Source organism: Lasioglossum baleicum, unplaced genomic scaffold, assembly GCF_051020765.1.
Source record: "Lasioglossum baleicum unplaced genomic scaffold, iyLasBale1 scaffold0023, whole genome shotgun sequence".
Lineage (NCBI taxonomy): Eukaryota > Metazoa > Arthropoda > Insecta > Hymenoptera > Halictidae > Lasioglossum > Lasioglossum baleicum.
Genome location: NW_027469083.1, coordinates 2,447,005 through 2,468,050, shown reverse-complemented (window position 1 = coordinate 2,468,050; position 21,046 = coordinate 2,447,005). Strand labels below are relative to the sequence as shown.

Genomic DNA, 21,046 nt, shown 5'->3' with positions numbered 1-21,046 from the left:
CGCGCCCATCGCCGTTACGCTGTATTCCAGTTGTTCAACGCACGCGGACTCTAAACTTCCGGAGTCAGTATTCAGTATTGTACTAACGCACGTTTCTCAAACAATCTTGTTACGGCGCGTTCAATCGCTAGTATCAGTGAATAAACGAACTCTGATTGTGCTAAAGTGAATCGGAAAAGTGTTTAGTTCTTCCTCCTTCGTCGATCACTGTATATCCTTGTCAGGATACTTCCAGTTATCCTCTTACAAGTGTGTGCATAAACATAATGGTCCTTCGAGCCGGATTGCAGTGCAATTGACGAGTTAAACAAGCGAAGAAGCAAGCAAAATTCGTGCAACGGACTAAAACGGTTGGACCACGTTTCAAATGGAAGGTGAAAAAGTAACAACAGCTACGACCATGGGCGACCTCAAGACGTTGCTTCGACAACAAATCGACGCCTTTCGTGTTGTTGAACGTGCTCTTGAGAATTTCAAGAAGATTGGCAAAACTAATCTAACGGCCGCGACGATTCGAAATAGAATGCTAAAATTGAGCGAGTCCTTTGCTGAATGCAAACTCATCAATAAAGAACTCGCTGCTGTGGCCACGGATGCTGATCGGTCCAAGCTTGACTACTTCATCAACGATCGCTACTTGGAGTTGAACGAGATATACGTGAGGACATCCGACTTCATGGCGGACGCGCTCTCTAAATGGGAGCTGACCAGTCAAGAGCCTCCCGTAGCTGCAACTGCAATTACGCCTGCAACGCCTGCGTCACATCTCGACGATGCCGGAAATCGCCTTCCTACGATGAATCTTCCGTCATTTTCCGGAGCCATAAGTGAGTGGGAGACTTTCCGAGATCGCTTCCAAGCGATAATCATCCAACGTCGAGGTCTGTCAAACGTATCTAAATTCCAATATCTATTGTCGTGCGTAAACGGGGAAGCGAGTGATCTCATCACGAATATTGCTATTACCGACGCCGGATTCACCGTCGCGTGGGGTCTTCTTGTCGAGCAATACGAAAATAAACGGTTACTAGTAGCAACACATTTGCAAACGTTACATGACCTTCCACAAGTTTGTTCGGAAGATGCAGCGCTACTGCGACGTCTACGTGATAAAGCCAATATAGCAATTAAAGCGTTAACAAAACTCGAACGTCCGGTCGACGCATGGGATGATTGGTTTGTTTTCTTTGTTACAAACAAGTTAGATTCCGAGTCGCGTAAAGCCTGGGAGTTGCATCTGGGTAACGATACGCAGTGCCCGAAGTTTTCTGACCTCGATACGTTCTTACAAGCACGAGTGCGCGCGTTAGGGATCATCGCGCCATCCACGTCGGAAACTATATCACGAACACCGGAATCTGCGACAGCGAAATCGAGTCGCGTTCGTGCCACGTGTTTACACAACACCGCGATCTCCAAAAGCGTGTGTGACCTCTGTAAAGAGAATCATACACTCGGAAAATGTTCTGCATTCAAAAGTAAATCCGCCACGCAACGATTCGATTTCGTAAAGGGAACTAACCGATGCATAAATTGCTTGAGTCCACATCACTCATTTAAAAATTGTTCCAGTTCATATAACTGTCACATTTGCAACAAGCGACATCATACCTTGTTACACTTCGAAAATTCGACCGCGCCATCGCACAGGCACGCGTCAGCGACCGATACCGCGCCGGTAACAGTACCCGTCGATAACCATGTTACCGCTCTTATCGCGTCTTGTTCCGTTCCTCGAATCACCGCGTCACAACAAGTACTGCTCGCGACGGCATGGATCGAATTGCAATCACCATCGGGCCGTTCCGAAAAGGTCCGAGCTTTGCTCGATCAGGGTTCGGTCGTGTCAATAATTTCGGAAAATTTAACTCAACGGTTGCGACTTCCGCGGTCTCGCGTCGCGGTGAGTATCACCGGAATCGGTAATAATGCGATTGCGTGTCACTCGACAACAACGTGTACCGTCGCATCATGCCACACCGATGCGGTATACTCTATCACCGCTTACGTTCTGAGATCTTTGTCGAACTACCTACCTAGTCGTGTGATTACCGCTCACCCGCTCTCGCATATTCGAGATCTGACATTGGCGGACGAAAACCCCTTCAGTAATGATCCAATAGAGTTAATTATCGGTGCTGATCACTACGGATTACTCCTATTGGATGGGTTACGCAAAGGGACAGATAACGAGCCTACAGCGCAAAATACGACGTTAGGCTGGATTCTTTCCGGCCCCGTTCCATTAGCAACTGGCCCGGCTACATTCGGGAACTTCCATTGTAACGTATCGGAGAACTTAGATACCGAGCTTCGTCGATTTTGGGAAGTAGAGGAATTACCGTCTGTTACGCGTCTCTCTCCCGCCGAATTAAAATGTGAAGAGCATTTCCAACGCACGCATGCGCGAACTTCGACGGGACAATACATCGTTCGGTTACCATTTATCGAGGGGCCTCCAATTCATATTGGACCATCACTTCCCGCGGTCATGAATATGTTCAAAAGACAGGAGAATCGTCTGCAACGAACTACAGAACATTTCGCGGAATATTCGAAATTCTTATCCGAATACGAGACGCTCGGACACATGGTCGAGATTAAAGACCAACCAGCCCCGTCAAATCAAACAGTATACATACCACATCACGCGGTTATTCGAGAGCACAGCGCTACGACCCGACTTCGAGTCGTATTTAATGCGTCCGCGAAAACAGGAAATGGGACCTCGTTAAACGATCACTTACTGATCGGACCCAAACTACAAACGGATCTAGCCGCTGTCATTCTACGATGGCGCCGTTACCGATATGTTTTTATCGCTGACATCGCAAAAATGTACAGGCAAATCCTCATCGATCCCAGAGATGTTGATTATCAACGGATTTTGTGGCGAAACTCTCCCTCAGTTCCGTTCCAACATTTCCGACTCCTGACCGTCACGTACGGTACGGCTCCCGCACCCTATCTCGCGTTACGTGTGCTACAACAACTTGCGCGGGACGAAGGGTCCAAATATCCTCTCGCGCTGTCAGTCCTCCGCGATCAGATTTACGTTGATGACTGCGTGTTTGGCGCGGATGATCCGAATCGAGCGCGACAAACTCGCGACCAAGTCACCGCCCTGCTCAAAGCAGGAGGGTTTACATTGCGGAAGTGGGCTAGTAATGACTCCGCGCTAATTGAAGACATTGATCCCACCGATCATGGTCTTGCTGTGAGCAAACCGCTATCACCCGATGATAACTTGAAAGTCCTCGGAATAATATGGAATCCCGAAACCGATTCTTTTCGCTTCGAAGTTCAGATTACTCATGATCTTCCGACAACTAAACGGGAAGTCCTATCGACTATCGCGCGATTTTATGATCCCCTGGGTTGGGCCGCTCCTGTAGTCATCGTAGCAAAAATAATGATGCAACGCCTATGGTTGAAGAATTGCGGTTGGGACGACGACATCCCGCCCGAACTTCGCGAAGTATGGAATACGTATCGCACTCAACTCCCTCTTCTTCGCTCTATGACACTACCGCGATGGACAGGACACGGCGCGCAAATTCAAAAAATAGAATTACATGGTTTTGCGGACGCGTCAAGTGATACACCGATGTGTTCGATGCGCGCGCGAACGTGCCACGATCCCTTCCGAGTTAATGGGAGACCTTCCGTCAGTACGCGTTACTCGCGCCGAACGAGCATTTTTACATTGCGGCGTGGATTATGCGGGCCCTATCCCGGTGCGAACCACCTCCGGACGCGGACACAAGTCCACAAAAGCATATATTGCATTATTCGTCTGCATGACAACACGCGCTGTACACATCGAACTAGTAGGGTCGTACACTACCGCTGCGTTCATGGCATGTTATGATCGGTTCAGCTCGCGCCGTGGGCTACCGGTCGCCATGTATAGCGATAACGGAACTACTTTTCAGGGCGCCGATAGGGAAGTGACTGCGGCATTCCGAGCTGCAACACGCGATCCGACGGTGCGAAACATGCTCGCGAGTGATCAAGTTGCTTGGCATTTCATTCCCCCTTCCGCTCCGCATTTCGGCGGTTTGTGGGAAGCCGGTATCCGAAGTCTAAAATATCATTTGAAACGAGTGATCGGCGCGACCACTCTCACATTCGAAGAGCTGACCACGGTACTGTCTCAAATTGAGGCATGTATGAACTCCCGCCCGATCGCCCCGTCGTCAGATAATCTTGACGATTATACCGCTCTCACGCCCGGTCACTTCCTGATCGGCACCGCGATTACGACAGTACCGTCCGCTTCGCTCTTGGATGTGCATGACTCGCGACTGACTCGGTGGCAATTATTAAGGAAATTGTATGAGAGCGTCTGGAAGGCATGGTCGACTGATTACCTCCACTCATTGCAACAGCGCCCAAAATGGCACACCGCGAATCGTCTCGCTACGGTGGGTCGAATTGTCCTTCTTCGAAACACCCTCGCGCCACCCTGTAAATGGGAGCTCGCACGTATCATTCAATGCCATCCAGGAGCGGACGGTATTACTCGCGTCGTGACTGTTAAGACTGCCACTTCGGAATACAAACGTCCGATTGTAAAACTCTGTTTTCTTCCCGTTGACATCAATGAGGAACTCTCGCGCGAAACCGACAATGTACCCGAAAATTAAATCCGCTAAATGATAGTTACGAGAGAATGTTCCTCGCACTATTACATGGTCTAAATGCGTTCATGTGCGTCAAGGCGGGCGGTGTCATTTGAACAATTTAAATTAATGCATCGACTGATTGCATCGAAATCGTTTCCTCTGTTATTGGATGCGTACATCCAAGGCGGGCGGTATGTTCAGTATTCGAACTCCCGGCTAACTGTAGTTCCACACAAGTCGTTACACAATTCGGCGTCGCGACAGCGCTACTCGACTTTATGACGAAAATTGTGTGTCAACCGCTCATCTTCATAACATTCGGATGATTGTCTTCGACACAGCGGACTACGACCTGTTCCTTCGAGACCACTCGTGGCAAAACACACGCGCCCATCGCCGTTACGCTGTATTCCAGTTGTTCAACGCACGCGGACTCTAAACTTCCGGAGTCAGTATTCAGTATTGTACTAACGCACGTTTCTCAAACAATCTTGTTACGGCGCGTTCAATCGCTAGTATCAGTGAATAAACGAACTCTGATTGTGCTAAAGTGAATCGGAAAAGTGTTTAGTTCTTCCTCCTTCGTCGATCACTGTATATCCTTGTCAGGATACTTCCAGTTATCCTCTTACAAGTGTGTGCATAAACATAGTCTAAGTAAGTACATATAATCCATTGTTTGACCACAAGAAAATCTTGTTATAATTTTCCCCTATATGTATAATTGACTGATGTCCAAGTGTGGACAGTATTTTTTTAAAAATCTAACTACTGCTTCCCATAAGCGATGCAGGATATTTTTCGTTGAATATATTAATAATATGTTTATATTTAAGATATAATATCTTTTCGTCATTTTCTAAAGTCCATGACCAATGATTCTTTACCAGATCCTTTAACAGCCTTCAATCGTTAGCCAATAATGTATTACTAAACGTAATGTATTAGTAATGTGTTTGCAAAAGTTCGTACCCTATTTGGGATAAATAACAGTTTTATTAATCAATTATATAGTCTGTAACTCTGTTTTCTATAATTGTCTCCGAACATTTTAAAACCTGTGATTTCCTTTTCCGTAGAAGTTGCACGTTTAGTTTCTGACAAGTTCACGAGGTAAATTGAGTATGATCTTTTGCAATCATCCAATATATGAAATAGTGCATGTTAAATTGAAGTGCTTCAGTTTAACAGAGTGTCTGTGATCAGAAACAGGGATCTTGGAAAAATCCGATCCTATAACATCAAATAATCTTTCATTACAAATGACGTACTACATTGCTGCAATTCGTTGAAATATGTTTAAATAAATCATGAGAGCTTTTGATACTTCTTCTCGAACCTTCTTTTTTCGGCGCCCAATCTAGATCGCCTTTGTTACCACAATTTTATCGTGACAATCGATTTTTTGCAATATTTCGTAATCATATAACACAAGTGTAACGCGTAACATTTACAGAAAAATTTTTTTTTCGAAATTTCGTATTCATAATCGGCGGGGGTCATTTATTTTGTGTCCATTTAAAGGTTCCGTAAACACAGTTCTTTGGCGCGCGCGAAATTTCATAATCGTAATTGTGGTCCCTTTTTTTATAATCAATTTTAATAAAAATTAACCTGACCTGGATTTTATTTTTTCCTTACAGATGTCAATCCAAACTATATGAAACATTGAAACCGCACTCTTAAATCTAACCGTTTAACACTATTCCTATCCGCACGCGTCCTAAAACCTAAATCCTTGATTGCTAAATTAACCTATTCTATGCCATTTTTCACTACTTTTTGTCGCTCGACACCTCAAATTTATATGGCGACTTTCGGGGGAGGTTCCTGATCCCGCCAGCACCTTTGACCTTGACCTTGACCTTGAAAATCTGAAAAAGATTTCCAAGACCTTTGGCTTTGTCAGAAGTTTCAAAGTCAAAGGCACCTCCACTCTGACCTCGGGATCGAGATCCTAATGCCCTCGCGACTCCAAATACATACAGAACTTTTCTAATTTACGAGAAACGCTATACGCCCTTCGGATGACCTCGGAGGCGCTCCTAGCCTATGAGGCTCAATACCTCATCCCGAGCTCTTTCAAATGACACCCTACTCGGGGGTGGTAGGAGCAAAATACTAAACTTTGCGCCTGTCCTCCACCAGAATTTCCTCTCTTTTTAGTTCAGGACTGAGATTGACTCTGATTCCCTCAAAACTCCCGGTATGACCTAGCGGGTCGGGGGGTTTTGTCGGCCTCAGGGCAATCTAAACTAATTTCCCCTCTCCGCGGGGGGGGGGGTGTCAGGGAACATCAATATAAAAAAGAAGTTTTTTTCGACGTTTGAGTTTACAAAGTCTGGACTTCTATCTAATGTACCATCTTTATCGCAGTAGTGGCTGCTAGCTTCGTTCCGTCTCTGTCCTAACCATAAGATCCGAAATTTGTTCGAAATTGAGGAATTTAGTTTCCCTAAGCGGTGTGGCGGCCCCTTAATTTCCTCCGTTGCTGTTACGCAATTTCCGCGCGGTTTTTAGAAATCTAGCGTTGGGCTCAAGCTGATCTCAATCCGGACCGACTTACGAACCACTCGCGGATTGAGGAAAATATTCTTGAGGAGCGTATGAGGGTTAATACAATGTGTCTCTGATATGTAAAACTAATCAGCATTACAGCATTTACATTAAGCTACTAGTGGCCAGGGGTTCGCGCCGCTTAAGGATGTATCACACTGCACAAAATAGTGATTGATGTATCTCCTAGAACCGCTCCGTCCGACGGTGGGTTAAACATCATACCTATACCATTCCCTATGTCATTGAAAGAAAACATCTTAAGATGTAAATTTATGTTATCTACATATTTCATAGCGTATTCCAAAATGAAACATTTTCATAAGGTATTCCAAACAGAAACATTTCCCTAGAGTTTGATATACGGCAAACAAATTCAACTATTTATTTCCAGATGCGTGCACTCAACAGCAAGTTAACATAACAATGACAAACATAAATTCATCCGAGCTCGATCCTGATTGGTCGGGTCACCGAACCGGAACAGGCGATCAACCGTAACCAAGGGTATATAAACCCAAAATTTGGAACAGTAGATCATTCGAGATCCTGACGCTGCAGCGGCAACATGGAGTTGTTCAGGTCTTTCCTCCGTGCGCTAGGACTACTGGAACCTGCCAAGTTGGATTTCATTTCTGAACTCCCGCCGGAGATATCCCAGCTGATTCTACGCAAGTTGGAGCCTAAGTCTCTGCTTTGCGCTGCTCAAGTGTCACGGAAATGGTTAAATGTCTGTAGGGCGGACAAGATCCTAAGACAAACCGCTAGGCATCATAAGCAACGTGCAATGCGGATAATGAATGAACGTTTTCTAGGGGAAGCTGTGGATGAGCCAAGAACGATTGTACAGAGGGATCTAATAATTCCTGCACAGGTGAGAAGAGTTGTTCCTTTCGACAGAACCAAAACTGGAGTGGTTCGAAAAATTCCTCGAAATCCAGTGCAGATTGTGGCGAGCGTGGGTTCAATAACTTCGAGGCGTAGTAGATGTATTAGAATGTAAGATGTTAGTCAATTTTATCTTGACGTGCTCTTATGAGTGAATTGACTAGTTGTTAGGATAATGTAGTCTAAGTAAGTACATATAATCCATTGTTTGACCACAAGAAAATCTTGTTATAATTTTCCCCTATATGTATAATTGACTGATGTCCAAGTGTGGACAGTATTTTTTTAAAAATCTAACTACTGCTTCCCATAAGCGATGCAGGATATTTTTCGTTGAATATATTAATAATATGTTTATATTTAAGATATAATATCTTTTCGTCATTTTCTAAAGTCCATGACCAATGATTCTTTACCAGATCCTTTAACAGCCTTCAATCGTTAGCCAATAATGTATTACTAAACGTAATGTATTAGTAATGTGTTTGCAAAAGTTCGTACCCTATTTGGGATAAATAACAGTTTTATTAATCAATTATATAGTCTGTAACTCTGTTTTCTATAATTGTCTCCGAACATTTTAAAACCTGTGATTTCCTTTCCCGTAGAAGTTGCACGTTTAGTTTCTGACAAGTTCACGAGGTAAATTGAGTATGATCTTTTGCAATCATCCAATATATGAAATAGTGCATGTTAAATTGAAGTGCTTCAGTTTAACAGAGTGTCTGTGATCAGAAACAGGGATCTTGGAAAAATCCGATCCTATAACATCAAATAATCTTTCATTACAAATGACGTACTACATTGCTGCAATTCGTTGAAATATGTTTAAATAAATCATGAGAGCTTTTGATACTTCTTCTCGAACCTTCTTTTTTCGGCGCCCAATCTAGATCGCCTTTGTTACCAAAATTTTATCGTGACAATCGATTTTTTGCAATATTTCGTAATCATATAACACAAGTGTAACGCGTAACATTTACAGAAAAATTTTTTTTTCGAAATTTCGTATTCATAATCGGCGGGGGTCATTTATTTTGTGTCCATTTAAAGGTTCCGTAAACACAGTTCTTTGGCGCGCGCGAAATTTCATAATCGTAATTGTGGTCCCTTTTTTTATAATCAATTTTAATAAAAATTAACCTGACCTGGATTTTATTTTTTCCTTACAGATGTCAATCCAAACTATATGAAACATTGAAACCGCACTCTTAAATCTAACCGTTTAACACTATTCCTATCCGCACGCGTCCTAAAACCTAAATCCTTGATTGCTAAATTAACCTATTCTATGCCATTTTTCACTACTTTTTGTCGCTCGACACCTCAAATTTATATGGCGACTTTCGGGGGAGGTTCCTGATCCCGCCAGCACCTTTGACCTTGACCTTGACCTTGAAAATCTGAAAAAGATTTCCAAGACCTTTGGTTTTGTCAGAAGTTTCAAAGTCAAAGGCACCTCCACTCTGACCTCGGGATCGAGATCCTAATGCCCTCGCGACTCCAAATACATACAGAACTTTTCTAATTTACGAGAAACGCTATACGCCCTTCGGATGACCTCGGAGGCGCTCCTAGCCTATGAGGCTCAATACCTCATCCCGAGCTCTTTCAAATGACACCCTACTCGGGGGTGGTAGGAGCAAAATACTAAACTTTGCGCCTGTCCTCCACCAGAATTTCCTCTCTTTTTAGTTCAGGACTGAGATTGACTCTGATTCCCTCAAAACTCCCGGTATGACCTAGCGGGTCGGGGGGTTTTGTCGGCCTCAGGGCAATCTAAACTAATTTCCCCTCTCCGCGGGGGGGGGGGGGGGGTGTCAGGGAACATCAATATAAAAAAGAAGTTTTTTTCGACGTTTGAGTTTACAAAGTCTGGACTTCTATCTAATGTACCATCTTTATCGCAGTAGTGGCTGCTAGCTTCGTTCCGTCTCTGTCCTAACCATAAGATCCGAAATTTGTTCGAAATTGAGGAATTTAGTTTCCCTAAGCGGTGTGGCGGCCCCTTAATTTCCTCCGTTGCTGTTACGCAATTTCCGCGCGGTTTTTAGAAATCTAGCGTTGGGCTCAAGCTGATCTCAATCCGGACCGACTTACGAACCACTCGCGGATTGAGGAAAATATTCTTGAGGAGCGTATGAGGGTTAATAAAATGTGTCTCTGATATGTAAAACTAATCAGCATTACAGCATTTACATTAAGCTACTAGTGGCCAGGGGTTCGCGCCGCTTAAGGATGTATCACACTGCACAAAATAGTGATTGATGTATCTCCTAGAACCGCTCCGTCCGACGGTGGGTTAAACATCATACCTATACCATTCCCTATGTCATTGAAAGAAAACATCTTAAGATGTAAATTTATGTTATCTACATATTTCATAGCGTATTCCAAAATGAAACATTTTCATAAGGTATTCCAAACAGAAACATTTCCCTAGAGTTTGATATACGGCAAACAAATTCAACTATTTATTTCCAGATGCGTGCACTCAACAGCAAGTTAACATAACAATGACAAACATAAATTCATCCGAGCTCGATCCTGATTGGTCGGGTCACCGAACCGGAACAGGCGATCAACCGTAACCAAGGGTATATAAACCCAAAATTTGGAACAGTAGATCATTCGAGATCCTGACGCTGCAGCGGCAACATGGAGTTGTTCAGGTCTTTCCTCCGTGCGCTAGGACTACTGGAACCTGCCAAGTTGGATTTCATTTCTGAACTCCCGCCGGAGATATCCCAGCTGATTCTACGCAAGTTGGAGCCTAAGTCTCTGCTTTGCGCTGCTCAAGTGTCACGGAAATGGTTAAATGTCTGTAGGGCGGACAAGATCCTAAGACAAACCGCTAGGCATCATAAGCAACGTGCAATGCGGATAATGAATGAACGTTTTCTAGGGGAAGCTGTGGATGAGCCGAGAACGATTGTACAGAGGGATCTAATAATTCCTGCACAGGTGAGAAGAGTTGTTCCTTTCGACAGAACCAAAACTGGAGTGGTTCGAAAAATTCCTCGAAATCCAGTGCAGATTGTGGCGAGCGTGGGTTCAATAACTTCGAGGCGTAGTAGATGTATTAGAATGTAAGATGTTAGTCAATTTTATCTTGACGTGCTCTTATGAGTGAATTGACTAGTTGTTAGGATAATGTAGTCTAAGTAAGTACATATAATCCATTGTTTGACCACAAGAAAATCTTGTTATAATTTTCCCCTATATGTATAATTGACTGATGTCCAAGTGTGGACAGTATTTTTTTAAAAATCTAACTACTGCTTCCCATAAGCGATGCAGGATATTTTTCGTTGAATATATTAATAATATGTTTATATTTAAGATATAATATCTTTTCGTCATTTTCTAAAGTCCATGACCAATGATTCTTTACCAGATCCTTTAACAGCCTTCAATCGTTAGCCAATAATGTATTACTAAACGTAATGTATTAGTAATGTGTTTGCAAAAGTTCGTACCCTATTTGGGATAAATAACAGTTTTATTAATCAATTATATAGTCTGTAACTCTGTTTTCTATAATTGTCTCCGAACATTTTAAAACCTGTGATTTCCTTTCCCGTAGAAGTTGCACGTTTAGTTTCTGACAAGTTCACGAGGTAAATTGAGTATGATCTTTTGCAATCATCCAATATATGAAATAGTGCATGTTAAATTGAAGTGCTTCAGTTTAACAGAGTGTCTGTGATCAGAAACAGGGATCTTGGAAAAATCCGATCCTATAACATCAAATAATCTTTCATTACAAATGACGTACTACATTGCTGCAATTCGTTGAAATATGTTTAAATAAATCATGAGAGCTTTTGATACTTCTTCTCGAACCTTCTTTTTTCGGCGCCCAATCTAGATCGCCTTTGTTACCAAAATTTTATCGTGACAATCGATTTTTTGCAATATTTCGTAATCATATAACACAAGTGTAACGCGTAACATTTACAGAAAAATTTTTTTTTCGAAATTTCGTATTCATAATCGGCGGGGGTCATTTATTTTGTGTCCATTTAAAGGTTCCGTAAACACAGTTCTTTGGCGCGCGCGAAATTTCATAATCGTAATTGTGGTCCCTTTTTTTATAATCAATTTTAATAAAAATTAACCTGACCTGGATTTTATTTTTTCCTTACAGATGTCAATCCAAACTATATGAAACATTGAAACCGCACTCTTAAATCTAACCGTTTAACACTATTCCTATCCGCACGCGTCCTAAAACCTAAATCCTTGATTGCTAAATTAACCTATTCTATGCCATTTTTCACTACTTTTTGTCGCTCGACACCTCAAATTTATATGGCGACTTTCGGGGGAGGTTCCTGATCCCGCCAGCACCTTTGACCTTGACCTTGACCTTGAAAATCTGAAAAAGATTTCCAAGACCTTTGGCTTTGTCAGAAGTTTCAAAGTCAAAGGCACCTCCACTCTGACCTCGGGATCGAGATCCTAATGCCCTCGCGACTCCAAATACATACAGAACTTTTCTAATTTACGAGAAACGCTATACGCCCTTCGGATGACCTCGGAGGCGCTCCTAGCCTATGAGGCTCAATACCTCATCCCGAGCTCTTTCAAATGACACCCTACTCGGGGGTGGTAGGAGCAAAATACTAAACTTTGCGCCTGTCCTCCACCAGAATTTCCTCTCTTTTTAGTTCAGGACTGAGATTGACTCTGATTCCCTCAAAACTCCCGGTATGACCTAGCGGGTCGGGGGGTTTTGTCGGCCTCAGGGCAATCTAAACTAATTTCCCCTCTCCGCGGGGGGGGGGGGGGGTGTCAGGGAACATCAATATAAAAAAGAAGTTCTTTTCGACGTTTGAGTTTACAAAGTCTGGACTTCTATCTAATGTACCATCTTTATCGCACTAGTGGCTGCTAGCTTCGTTCCGTCTCTGTCCTAACCATAAGATCCGAAATTTGTTCGAAATTGAGGAATTTAGTTTCCCTAAGCGGTGTGGCGGCCCCTTAATTTCCTCCGTTGCTGTTCCGCAATTTCCGCGCGGTTTTTAGAAATCTAGCGTTGGGCTCAAGCTGATCTCAATCCGGACCGACTTACGAACCACTCGCGGATTGAGGAAAATATTCGTGAGGAGCGTATGAGGGTTAATACAATGTGTCTCTGATATGTAAAACTAATCAACATTACAGCATTTACATTAAGCTACTAGTGGCCAGGGGTTCGCGCCGCTTAAGGATGTATCACACTGCACAAAATAGTGATTGATGTATCTCCTAGAACCGCTCCGTCCGACGGTGGGTTAAACATCATACCTATACCACTCCCTATGTCATTGAAAGAAAACATCTTAAGATGTAAATTTATGTTATCTACATATTTCATGGCGTATTCCAAAATGAAACATTTTCATAAGGTATTCCAAACAGAAACATTTCCCTAGAGTTTGATATACGGCGAACAAGTTCAACGATTTATTTCCAGATGCGTGCACTCAACAGCAAGTTAACATAACAATGACAAACATAAATTCATCCGAGCTCGATCCTGATTGGTCGGGTCACCGAACCGGAACAGGCGATCAACCGTAACCAAGGGTATATAAACCCAAAATTTGGAACAGTAGATCATTCGAGATCCTGACGCTGCAGCGGCAACATGGAGTTCTTCAGGTCTTTCCTCCGTGCGCTAGGACTACTGGAACCTGCCAAGTTGGATTTCATTTCTGAACTCCCGCCGGAGATATCCCAGCTGATTCTACGCAAGTTGGAGCCTAAGTCTCTGCTTTGCGCTGCTCAAGTGTCACGGAAATGGTTAAATGTCTGTAGGGCGGACAAGATCCTAAGACAAACCGCTAGGCATCATAAGCAACGTGCAATGCGGATAATGAATGAACGTTTTCGAGGGGAAGCTGTGGATGAGCCGAGAACGATTGTACAGAGGGATCTAATAATTCCTGCACAGGTGAGAAGAGTTGTTCCTTTCGTCAGAACCAAAACTGGTGTGGTTCGAAAAATTCCTCGAAATCCAGTGCAGAGTGTGGCGAGCGTGGGTTCAATAACTTCGAGGCGTAGTAGATGTATTAGAATGTAAGATGTTAGTCAATTTTATCTTGACGTGCTCTTATGAGTGAATTGACTAGTTGTTAGGATAATGTAGTCTGTTCAGTATTCGAACTCCCGGCTAACTGTAGTTCCACACAAGTCGTTACACAATTCGGCGTCGCGACAGCGCTACTCGACTTTATGACGAAAATTGTGTGTCAACCGCTCATCTTCATAACATTCGGATGATTGTCTTCGACACAGCGGACTACGACCTGTTCCTTCGAGACCACTCGTGGCAAAACACACGCGCCCATCGCCGTTACGCTGTATTCCAGTTGTTCAACGCACGCGGACTCTAAACTTCCGGAGTCAGTATTCAGTATTGTACTAACGCACGTTTCTCAAACAATCTTGTTACGGCGCGTTCAATCGCTAGTATCAGTGAATAAACGAACTCTGATTGTGCTAAAGTGAATCGGAAAAGTGTTTAGTTCTTCCTCCTTCGTCGATCACTGTATATCCTTGTCAGGATACTTCCAGTTATCCTCTTACAAGTGTGTGCATAAACATAATGGTCCTTCGAGCCGGATTGCAGTGCAATTGACGAGTTAAACAAGCGAAGAAGCAAGCAAAATTCGTGCAACGGACTAAAACGGTTGGACCACGTTTCAAATGGAAGGTGTAAAAGTAACAACAGCTACGACCATGGGCGACCTCAAGACGTTGCTTCGACAACAAATCGACGCCTTTCGTGTTGTTGAACGTGCTCTTGAGAATTTCAAGAAGATTGGCAAAACTAATCTAACGGCCGCGACGATTCGAAATAGAATGCTAAAATTGAGCGAGTCCTTTGCTGAATGCAAACTCATCAATAAAGAACTCGCTGCTGTGGCCACGGATGCTGATCGGTCCAAGCTTGACTACTTCATCAACGATCGCTACTTGGAGTTGAACGAGATATACGTGAGGACATCCGACTTCATGGCGGACGCGCTCTCTAAATGGGAGCTGACCAGTCAAGAGCCTCCCGTAGCTGCAACTGCAATTACGCCTGCAACGCCTGCGTCACATCTCGACGATGCCGGAAATCGCCTTCCTACGATGAATCTTCCGTCATTTTCCGGAGCCATAAGTGAGTGGGAGACTTTCCGAGATCGCTTCCAAGCGATAATCATCCAACGTCGAGGTCTGTCAAACGTATCTAAATTCCAATATCTATTGTCGTGCGTAAACGGGGAAGCGAGTGATCTCATCACGAATATTGCTATTACCGACGCCGGATTCACCGTCGCGTGGGGTCTTCTTGTCGAGCAATACGAAAATAAACGGTTACTAGTAGCAACACATTTGCAAACGTTACATGACCTTCCACAAGTTTGTTCGGAAGATGCAGCGCTACTGCGACGTCTACGTGATAAAGCCAATATAGCAATTAAAGCGTTAACAAAACTCGAACGTCCGGTCGACGCATGGGATGATTGGTTTGTTTTCTTTGTTACAAACAAGTTAGATTCCGAGTCGCGTAAAGCCTGGGAGTTGCATCTGGGTAACGATACGCAGTGCCCGAAGTTTTCTGACCTCGATACGTTCTTACAAGCACGAGTGCGCGCGTTAGGGATCATCGCGCCATCCACGTCGGAAACTATATCACGAACACCGGAATCTGCGACAGCGAAATCGAGTCGCGTTCGTGCCACGTGTTTACACAACACCGCGATCTCCAAAAGCGTGTGTGACCTCTGTAAAGAGAATCATACACTCGGAAAATGTTCTGCATTCAAAAGTAAATCCGCCACGCAACGATTCGATTTCGTAAAGGGAACTAACCGATGCATAAATTGCTTGAGTCCACATCACTCATTTAAAAATTGTTCCAGTTCATATAACTGTCACATTTGCAACAAGCGACATCATACCTTGTTACACTTCGAAAATTCGACCGCGCCATCGCACAGGCACGCGTCAGCGACCGATACCGCGCCGGTAACAGTACCCGTCGATAACCATGTTACCGCTCTTATCGCGTCTTGTTCCGTTCCTCGAATCACCGCGTCACAACAAGTACTGCTCGCGACGGCATGGATCGAATTGCAATCACCATCGGGCCGTTCCGAAAAGGTCCGAGCTTTGCTCGATCAGGGTTCGGTCGTGTCAATAATTTCGGAAAATTTAACTCAACGGTTGCGACTTCCGCGGTCTCGCGTCGCGGTGAGTATCACCGGAATCGGTAATAATGCGATTGCGTGTCACTCGACAACAACGTGTACCGTCGCATCATGCCACACCGATGCGGTATACTCTATCACCGCTTACGTTCTGAGATCTTTGTCGAACTACCTACCTAGTCGTGTGATTACCGCTCACCCGCTCTCGCATATTCGAGATCTGACATTGGCGGACGAAAACCCCTTCAGTAATGATCCAATAGAGTTAATTATCGGTGCTGATCACTACGGATTACTCCTATTGGATGGGTTACGCAAAGGGACAGATAACGAGCCTACAGCGCAAAATACGACGTTAGGCTGGATTCTTTCCGGCCCCGTTCCATTAGCAACTGGCCCGGCTACATTCGGGAACTTCCATTGTAACGTATCGGAGAACTTAGATACCGAGCTTCGTCGATTTTGGGAAGTAGAGGAATTACCGTCTGTTACGCGTCTCTCTCCCGCCGAATTAAAATGTGAAGAGCATTTCCAACGCACGCATGCGCGAACTTCGACGGGACAATACATCGTTCGGTTACCATTTATCGAGGGGCCTCCAATTCATATTGGACCATCACTTCCCGCGGTCATGAATATGTTCAAAAGACAGGAGAATCGTCTGCAACGAACTACAGAACATTTCGCGGAATATTCGAAATTCTTATCCGAATACGAGACGCTCGGACACATGGTCGAGATTAAAGACCAACCAGCCCCGTCAAATCAAACAGTATACATACCACATCACGCGGTTATTCGAGAGCACAGCGCTACGACCCGACTTCGAGTCGTATTTAATGCGTCCGCGAAAACAGGAAATGGGACCTCGTTAAACGATCACTTACTGATCGGACCCAAACTACAAACGGATCTAGCCGCTGTCATTCTACGATGGCGCCGTTACCGATATGTTTTTATCGCTGACATCGCAAAAATGTACAGGCAAATCCTCATCGATCCCAGAGATGTTGATTATCAACGGATTTTGTGGCGAAACTCTCCCTCAGTTCCGTTCCAACATTTCCGACTCCTGACCGTCACGTACGGTACGGCTCCCGCACCCTATCTCGCGTTACATGTGCTACAACAACTTGCGCGGGACGAAGGGTCCAAATATCCTCTCGCGCTGTCAGTCCTCCGCGATCAGATTTACGTTGATGACTGCGTGTTTGGCGCGGATGATCCGAATCGAGCGCGACAAACTCGCGACCAAGTCACCGCCCTGCTCAAAGCAGGAGGGTTTACATTGCGGAAGTGGGCTAGTAATGACTCCGCGCTAATTGAAGACATTGATCCCACCGATCATGGTCTTGCTGTGAGCAAACCGCTATCACCCGATGATAACTTGAAAGTCCTCGGAATAATATGGAATCCCGAAACCGATTCTTTTCGCTTCGAAGTTCAGATTACTCATGATCTTCCGACAACTAAACGGGAAGTCCTATCGACTATCGCGCGATTTTATGATCCCCTGGGTTGGGCCGCTCCTGTAGTCATCGTAGCAAAAATAATGATGCAACGCCTATGGTTGAAGAATTGCGGTTGGGACGACGACATCCCGCCCGAACTTCGCGAAGTATGGAATACGTATCGCACTCAACTCCCTCTTCTTCGCTCTATGACACTACCGCGATGGACAGGACACGGCGCGCAAATTCAAAAAATAGAATTACATGGTTTTGCGGACGCGTCAAGTGATACACCGATGTGTTCGATGCGCGCGCGAACGTGCCACGATCCCTTCCGAGTTAATGGGAGACCTTCCGTCAGTACGCGTTACTCGCGCCGAACGAGCATTTTTACATTGCGGCGTGGATTATGCGGGCCCTATCCCGGTGCGAACCACCTCCGGACGCGGACACAAGTCCACAAAAGCATATATTGCATTATTCGTCTGCATGACAACACGCGCTGTACACATCGAACTAGTAGGGTCGTACACTACCGCTGCGTTCATGGCATGTTATGATCGGTTCAGCTCGCGCCGTGGGCTACCGGTCGCCATGTATAGCGATAACGGAACTACTTTTCAGGGCGCCGATAGGGAAGTGACTGCGGCATTCCGAGCTGCAACACGCGATCCGACGGTGCGAAACATGCTCGCGAGTGATCAAGTTGCTTGGCATTTCATTCCCCCTTCCGCTCCGCATTTCGGCGGTTTGTGGGAAGCCGGTATCCGAAGTCTAAAATATCATTTGAAACGAGTGATCGGCGCGACCACTCTCACATTCGAAGAGCTGACCACGGTACTGTCTCAAATTGAGGCATGTATGAACTCCCGCCCGATCGCCCCGTCGTCAGATAATCTTGACGATTATACCGCTCTCACGCCCGGTCACTTCCTGATCGGCACCGCGATTACGACAGTACCGTCCGCTTCGCTCTTGGATGTGCATGACTCGCGACTGACTCGGTGGCAATTATTAAGGAAATTGTATGAGAGCGTCTGGAAGGCATGGTCGACTGATTACCTCCACTCATTGCAACAGCGCCCAAAATGGCACACCGCGAATCGTCTCGCTACGGTGGGTCGAATTGTCCTTCTTCGAAACACCCTCGCGCCACCCTGTAAATGGGAGCTCGCACGTATCATTCAATGCCATCCAGGAGCGGACGGTATTACTCGCGTCGTGACTGTTAAGACTGCCACTTCGGAATACAAACGTCCGATTGTAAAACTCTGTTTTCTTCCCGTTGACATCAATGAGGAACTCTCGCGCGAAACCGACAATGTACCCGAAAATTAAATCCGCTAAATGATAGTTACGAGAGAATGTTCCTCGCACTATTACATGGTCTAAATGCGTTCATGTGCGTCAAGGCGGGCGGTGTCATTTGAACAATTTAAATTAATGCATCGACTGATTGCATCGAAATCGTTTCCTCTGTTATTGGATGCGTACATCCAAGGCGGGCGGTATGTTCAGTATTCGAACTCCCGGCTAACTGTAGTTCCACACAAGTCGTTACACAATTCGGCGTCGCGACAGCGCTACTCGACTTTATGACGAAAATTGTGTGTCAACCGCTCATCTTCATAACATTCGGATGATTGTCTTCGACACAGCGGACTACGACCTGTTCCTTCGAGACCACTCGTGGCAAAACACACGCGCCCATCGCCGTTACGCTGTATTCCAGTTGTTCAACGCACGCGGACTCTAAACTTCCGGAGTCAGTATTCAGTATTGTACTAACGCACGTTTCTCAAACAATCTTGTTACGGCGCGTTCAATCGCTAGTATCAGTGAATAAACGAACTCTGATTGTGCTAAAGTGAATCGGAAAAGTGTTTAGTTCTTCCTCCTTCGTCGATCACTGTATATCCTTGTCAGGATACTTCCAGTTATCCTCTTACAAGTGTGTGCATAAACATAGTCTAAGTAAGTACATATAATCCATTGTTTGACCACAAGAAAATCTTGTTATAATTTTCCCCTATATGTATAATTGACTGATGTCCAAGTGTGGACAGTATTTTTTAAAAAATCTGACTACTGCTTCCCATAAGCGATGCAGGATATTTTTCGTTGAATATATTAATAATATGTTTATATTTAAGATATAATATCTTTTCGTCATTTTCTAAAGTCCATGACCAATGATTCTTTACCAGATCCTTTAACAGCCTTCAATCGTTAGCCAATAATGTATTACTAAACGTAATGTATTAGTAATGTGTTTGCAAAAGTTCGTACCCTATTTGGGATAAATAACAGTTTTATTAATCAATTATATAGTCTGTAACTCTGTTTTCTATAATTGTCTCCGAACATTTTACAACCTGTGATTTCCTTTTCCGTAGAAGTTGCACGTTTAGTTTCAGACAAGTTCACGGGGTAAATTGAGTATGAGCTTTTGCAATCATCCAATATATGAAATAGTGCATGTTAAATTGAAGTGCTTCAGTTTAACACAGTGTCTGTGATCAGAAACAGGGATCTTGGAAAAATCCGATCCTATAACATCAAATAATCTTTCATTACAAATGACGTAATACATTGCTGCAATTCGTTGAAATATGTTTAAATAAATCATGAGAGCTTTTGATACTTCTTCTCGAACCTTCTTTTTTCGGCGCCCAATCTAGATCGCCTTTGTTACCAAAATTTTATCGTGACAATCGATTTTTTGCAATATTTCGTAATCATATAACACAAGTGTAACGCGTATCATTTACAGAAAAAATTTTTTTTCGAAATTTCGTATTCATAATCGGCGGGGGTCATTTATTTTCTGTCCATTTAAAGGTTCCGTAAACACAGTTCTTTGGCGCGCACGAAATTTCATAATCGTAATTGTGGTCCATTTTTTTTATAATCAATTTTAATAAAAATTAACCTAACCTGGATTTTATTTTTTCCTTACAGATGTCAATCCAAACTATATGAAACATTGAAACCGCACTCTTAAATCTAACCGTTTAACACTATTCCTATCCGCACGCAGCCTAAAATCTAAATCCTTAATTGCTAAATTAACCTATTCTATGCCATTTTTCACTACTTTTTGTCGCTCGACACCACAAATTTATATGGCGGCCTTCGGGGGAGGTTCCTGATCCCGCCTGCACCTTTGACCTTGACCTTGACCTTCAAAATCTGAAAAAGGTTTCCAAGACCTTTGGCTTTGTCAGAATTTTCAAAGTCAAAGGCACCTCCACTCTGACCTCGGGATCGAGATCCTAATGCCCTCGCGACTCCAAATACATACAGAACTTTTCTAATTTACGAGAAACGCTAT

General features: G+C 44.1%; 2 protein-coding genes across 2 annotated transcripts; both read left to right on the top strand.

Moving 5' to 3' along the window:
* The first annotated feature begins 367 nt into the window (after window positions 1–367).
* Window positions 368–14,342, top strand: LOC143219326 (uncharacterized). The gene is made up of 5 exons (XM_076445330.1): window positions 368–3,443; window positions 3,673–4,427; window positions 4,970–5,087; window positions 5,193–5,285; window positions 14,218–14,342. The coding sequence occupies exons 1-5, from the start codon at window positions 368–370 to the stop codon at window positions 14,340–14,342; spliced, it is 4,167 nt and encodes a 1,388-aa protein (XP_076301445.1).
* Window positions 14,343–14,768: 426 nt separating this feature from the next.
* Window positions 14,769–19,311, top strand: LOC143219325 (uncharacterized). The gene is made up of 3 exons (XM_076445329.1): window positions 14,769–17,844; window positions 18,074–18,828; window positions 19,231–19,311. The coding sequence occupies exons 1-3, from the start codon at window positions 14,769–14,771 to the stop codon at window positions 19,309–19,311; spliced, it is 3,912 nt and encodes a 1,303-aa protein (XP_076301444.1).
* Window positions 19,312–21,046: the final 1,735 nt, after the last annotated feature.